The sequence below is a fragment of the Corylus avellana genome, chromosome 1, assembly GCF_965113065.1.
Source record: "Corylus avellana chromosome 1, dhCorAvel1.hap1.2, whole genome shotgun sequence".
In the NCBI taxonomy this organism is placed as follows: domain Eukaryota; kingdom Viridiplantae; phylum Streptophyta; class Magnoliopsida; order Fagales; family Betulaceae; genus Corylus; species Corylus avellana.
In genome coordinates, this window is record NC_142490.1 from 43,495,106 (window position 1) to 43,501,429 (window position 6,324).

General features: G+C 36.6%; 1 protein-coding gene across 1 annotated transcript; it reads right to left on the bottom strand.

Annotated features, from left to right (window-relative positions):
- Window positions 1-3,574: 3,574 nt before the first annotated feature.
- Window positions 3,575-5,725, bottom strand: LOC132169457 (uncharacterized). The gene has a single exon (XM_059580490.2). The coding sequence runs from the start codon at window positions 5,723-5,725 to the stop codon at window positions 3,575-3,577; it is 2,151 nt and encodes a 716-aa protein (XP_059436473.2).
- Between the last annotated feature and the right edge of the window lie 599 nt (window positions 5,726-6,324).

Below are 6,324 nucleotides of genomic sequence, written 5' to 3' on the forward strand. Positions count from 1 at the left end.
TTTGTCTTATTGATATAATTTTACAATACAACTGCTGCATAATGTGTCTAATAAAATGGGCTGATAAGATAGCCACCTTAAGAACAAGCTGGGTGGATTGCCGCGAGGAACTGTCGGTATCTCAGTGGATGGGGGTATATAACCGTCCAAAAGGCCTAATATATAACTAAGCTGGGGCGGTGTAGTTGCCAGCACCAAACAGGTAAACCTCTAAAGTGTGAGGGACATAACGGACGTAAGCGGGCTGAGAGCTCATGAGAAGAGGTTTGAAGAAAGATTATCATAAAACACAAACTAATCTGTCATTACGCTGCATTCACAACTCATTCATTATTATATATTTTAGTCTTTAATCTTATTTGTTCAAACTAGTCTTTTTAGTCTTTATATCTAGGAAAATAGATTACTCACTTGTTTGCCTATGTAAATATGATAACGTCATCTTTACATAGATCTTGATGCAGGGATAGAAAGTGAGGACGATGGTCCTTTTACTGGTTTTGATGGTTGATAGACCATCTGCTGCAGGATTTATGCTTACTCTATGGAGCAAGTCTCATTTATGTTAAAACGCTTTTATTATGTATGGTGATGTGTGTAAACTTAATAAATATTACTATGTTAATTTAGGTGCCGTCTGTGGCATATATTTGGTACACCTAGTGTGTACATATGTTGTAATGAAAACCATGTTTCTATTTTATTTAATAATATATCACCTCGAGGTATTTCAGTCAGCTTAACTGTGTTGTGTAAGTTATTCCTAGGTCATAGAAAAAGAAAAAAATATACATACTCCGCTGTAAGATTGTATTTTCTAAAGTTGCAGCGTCACGACTTCGATATTTGCTAGTTCAAATATCGGGGCGTTACAGCCATCACTGTTCATCACTATTCATGTCGGCCAGCACTGTTCATCTCGACAAGTCACTGTTCATCTACAGTATTCAACTTTTTATTTTTCAATTTATAGCATCCTTCGCTCATGTATCAGCAATGCGGTTCTTCCGGATTTTAGAACACTCTTTTCTCTTCTCCCTCTCTGAACATGAGTGAAATCTCACAAAATGTATGTCACAATTTCATCCATGTCTTACAGAATGTTTCATTTAATGAAAGGTTCTTCAAGCTAATTTTACAGCATCATATTTTCGTAAGTACTTATTTTCATATATCATATTTTCATTATGTATATTCTTGAATTTATGGTTCCAATTGAAGTGTCTTCAACATTTCATATTCATATTTATGTTTATGTCTTTGTGTATCCTTCTAGATATTCTGTTCATATTCAGCCTAGAATCTTACAAGCAGTCTCTGTTTAAATACATCACTATGTCTTTAATTCTTCTGCTTATGTTAACTCGTTCTGTGAGTCCCCTCCTGGTATCAAAGCCATGTGTGTTTGATCTATTCATCTTGATATCCATTCATATATTTATTAATTCATGAAATCAGAATTGTAAAACAAGTATATTTTCAGATGTTATCTTTAGCTAAACCTTTGAGTTCTATGGGATGTACGCTTTGTGCTGTCAATGTGCCGTCAGCGCAGTTAGGCTGGGTAGGCTTGTAAGTCGGGAGGACACACAGTAGGATACACAAATAGTTATTATAGAACACTTAAAGACCCGTTAAAGAGAAGCATTTAGAAGTAGAAAGTCTTTAATTTTGTTGTCTTGTTCTTAACAAATATTTTGAATTATATCTAGATTGTTTAGATCCACTTCTTCTATGAGCTCTAGATCTAGTTTATCTTCTTTACCTGATATAGTTAATGAAGAAGAATATAAGATTCCTGAAGCGAATATAGATTCACATGATTGGAACATACCCAAGGTCCCAACCAAAGAAATTTATAAATCAAGTTTTTCACCATTGTCATTTAGTAATGATTGCAGCTACACAACCCAACATCATATCCATTTATGAAAGGGGTCTAGAGAGAGAGAAAAACCTGGATTGTGGTCTGTGGAAGAGGAAGTGGCGCAGTAGCCCATGGTCTGAGGATGTGGAGCGGTGGCGTAGATGAGAGACGGAGAGAGAGCAGACCATAGAGACCAGAGAGAGCGAGAGAGAGAGAGAGAGCAAAGCTGCAAGAGAGTCGGAGAGAGAGCAGTAGAGACGAGAGAGAGGAAGGAGGGACAGTGGCGGCAGAAAACATAATAGAGAGTGAGAGAGTTAGGAACTTAGGGTTAGGGTTTTTTGGTTTTATACTCATGCAGGTAGGATCGGGACAGGGCGGGTACCCTCAAGAAATAAATTCATATACCCGCAACCCACCCCGCCCCACACGGGTTGGGTAAATCCTACCCGAACCCGCAAAAATAAACATAAAAACCTCGCGGGGAAGGGCGGGTCGAGTTTGAGGGTTGGGCGGATTTTTGCCCACCCCTACCAAAGCGTTAAATCTAAAAAATAAAGAAGAAACCTGTCTTGAAAAGGTCAATATATAACATGCTAAAAACCTTGAAAATGTCAAAAACGAAGCCTCGGCCTCTAAAACTATCAAAGTCATTATAAAAGATAAACAAATAATCACATATGAAACAAAAAGTGAAGCACAAAGTTCAGAATTTGAACAAACTACAGATCATGAAATACAACAAATTGAACAACAGTTCAATGAATTCCAAGTTAATAGAATCATTAGACCAACAAGTAACACCCACAATTGGTATTCTAGGCCTACACCACCAGACATTCAATATGAAGAAAGAAATGTTTTTAACCAACTCTTAGTCTTTTCTGATAAGATCTATTAATAGAATCTTGATGGTTTATCTGAACAAGAAATTTTAAACAAACTACAACACATGCCAATGGTTACTAATAATTACCTTACTAATCCAGAAAAAACTAATGTAGAAATTGTAGATATTTTAACCTCAGGATTTATAGGAACTTTAAAAGCTTGGTGGGAAAAATACCTAACTGAAGCAAATCGTAATGAAATAAAATATGCAGTCTAGAAAGATGAAGAATAAATCCCAATTTATGATTAAGCACATAACAGAGGAATCCCTGATGGAATTAATGTTTTAATTTACACCATAATGAAACATTTTATAGGAGTCCCTAGTAATGTTACAGCTAGAATTCATGACCAACTAAGTAATCTTAGGTGTCCAACCTAAAGTGATTTTAGATGGTATAAAAATGATTTTATGTTAAGAGTAATGTTAAGAGAAGACTGTAAAAATGCTTTTATATATATATACCCCCCATTAGAGTCTGGTGCAATTCAATTCAACATTTTGTTTGTTCGGGTTTGATTATGTATTTATCATCGGATGAACTGCATTGCTGATAAGTTCCCAAGTTTATGTAAAAAAAATTTCAGACGAACGACTAAAAGTCATAGCCAATAAATTGATCATGATGGTGTTGAGAAGCATTTGCTTTTAGTTAAACTTAGCTGCGGAGCTAAGATATACTAGTGTTTTCATATACATTACAAACAACTCCATCCCTACCGGAAGGAAATAAAGATACAGAAAAAATCTTCTGCCCATCCTCCAATTTTTATTTTATTTTTAATAAAAAAGCCATTGGATTGACCAGCTTATTCAGTTTACTCTCCTAAGAGTCCTGCACTTCCAAAATGGTGGAAGTCAATCCCTATGCCAAGATGAGCCATTAATAACCAGACAAATGTGATAAGCTCTCCTCCTTTGCTTAGTTGAGCAACATGAGCATTGGCCTTGCAATGGCTTGCAGCATAAATCAACAATTCCATCCACACTTCACTCATTAGACCCCATCTCTTCTTCCCCTCCAACTTTCCTAGCTCTTTAGCAAGAATACATGCATCAAACAGCACAGATTTGCTTCTGTTTCCCTTCACAAGAGCAGGTTCCACATCAGTATTTACTTCAAGGATTCTAGTACAAGCCTGTTTATGTTCTTCATCTTGTTCTTGTCCTAGGTCGACCTTTTTGTCGAAGAATCTTTTGGCCTCGGCACAGGTATCGCGGAATCTTCTTTGGCCAATACCTGCAACAGCAGACATCATAGTAGGCTGCATAACAAGAAGATATAACATATAATCCGAAAGGATTTTACAAAATTCACGACGATTAGTAGTACTGTCTTCATGACTCTCAGTATGATAACAGAGTTCTGTAGCAATATGCCATAACATAAGGCTCTCATCATAATCAACGTCGGCAATATAATGCTTAAACTTGCTTCTCTCATTACCAATAATATTCCTATCAATATTTTGTAGAACCCAATATCCTAGGGTTGAACGTATCCTCTTCGCATTTTCACGATCTGTTAAATAGGAGTACCTTTTCAGCTCATCAAAGATGAAAACCCATAGCTTTTCTGTTAATGGTTTCTTGGAAACGTATTTCATCCGATCATAGAAATCCTTGAGGCCCAATTTTTCACTGACATAAATTAATATCCGGCCAAAATAATTGAAGGGTGTAAGGTTCTTTTTTGAACGTTCTTTTAGACAATAATCTATAAAATTGTATGTATCCAATGATTCACTCCACCTCCGGAATAGGATTCGTCTAGCCCGTCCCAAGCAATTCATTGATTCTATATCTTCCCCCCAGTTTATCTTCTTGAGATGGAGAAAGTATCTGAAGAGAGGGAGGAAGCATCTGAAGAGAAGGAGGAAGCATCTGTTTATTCCTTTCCATCTTTTATTCCAATTGGAAGTAACAGCAACAGTCTGATCAGAGAAAGCCAGCATAAAGAGAGCAATTGTATCCAAGGCTATGGCACCAAAGAGCAAGCTATAGGTAATTCCAACGTCAATCTTGCCAAAACCATGCTTATCTAATGAATAGAAGGTTGAAAGAGCTGCAACAATCGCACAACTGGATATAAACCGGGCAAGGTATCCAAATACTGAATGTATCACGATAGCCTTCGTATAGAGAACTGTATAGAAGAAGTTGAGTTCAACTGCTACGACTTTCAAAACAACCTCTGCGGTTCTCTGACCGAAAAAACTTTGGCTCTCCCGACGCTCATGGACATTAAAGATGTGATCCACAATGAGACCCTTGAACATTTCGAAGAAGTGGTAAGCAAGTCGCACCTCCCCAATTGCATCGAGATCACGTTCATGGCGGATATCGGCTATACCTCCTGGTAGCGTGTATATCGCAGGTTGGCGGTTGGCCTTTTCTATTGCAGAGTATTTCTCCATAAACTCTGCATAGTCAGGCCCTGGGTCAGGCGCTTTAAGCATGGATTTTCGAAATGTATTCAGGTTTGCTTGAAATAAAGCACACGTTCGCTCACCATACTTGATGGTTCCAGCGACAAACAAAAGGACAGTAGGGACCCATAACTTGTTACTGGGAAGGGATTGGCCAAAGACAATAATAGCAGTGACAACCTGGCTTAGGAGCCCAACCAAGTGCCTTAGCCAGAGAGCATTATCCTCCAGAGAAAAAGCAGTTACGGTATCTGGACCACCAAGGTGTAACAAAAGAAAGGGAGCCCAAAACACCAGAATGTCAGTATGATCATCAAATTTTTGAGTATATTTTTGACGGCTTGAAATAAGTCCCAATGCAAAGATAGCAGCCCAATCGGCCAGCAAGTAAGCTAGCCAAATTAGCGAGATTACCATCACATTTCCTGTGCGTTTTCTAAATGGTGCAAACAGAATTAGAATGATCTGTAGTGAGAGACTGAACAGAACGAAACCTTGGATGCTCCATTCATCATACAACTTCTTGATGGAGTTAAACATATCCTTCCCTTAGTTGTTTAATTTTCTTTCTCCTTTCTTTCTCCTGTTGAAGAGCTAGAACTTCGACTGTTAGGTCCTATTTGGTACAGAAAATGACTATTTCATTAAATAATAATAATTACTATTGAGAATGTAAAATGGAATAACTATTTATATTCCTTAGTTTGGTGAGAATATATATAACATATATAACAAAATAAAATAATAATAATAATAATAATTTTTAAAAATAAAAAATAAAAGTATACTTTGATAGATAACCCAAATTTTTAGGTTTTTTTGGAAAAACTAATATGTGTATGGACGAGACAAAATTTAGAGGAAGGTAATTAATTAAGATGAAGTATGAGATTGAATGCATATTTTTAATCAATTTCATATCTAATGAGAATTGAATAGCCAAAAAAAAAATATATATCTCATGGGAATTTTCTGATGCCACTCCAAATTAGGGTTCAAAGAAAGTACACTATCCCTGTGTCTTGATTTTTGTTTCTCGATTGAAATGACGCAACTATTGATAAAAGAGTAAAAATAAACCGTACATAGGAGCGAACATAATGAAATCCATATAATTGAAAATGTGATGGCTTTCGTCG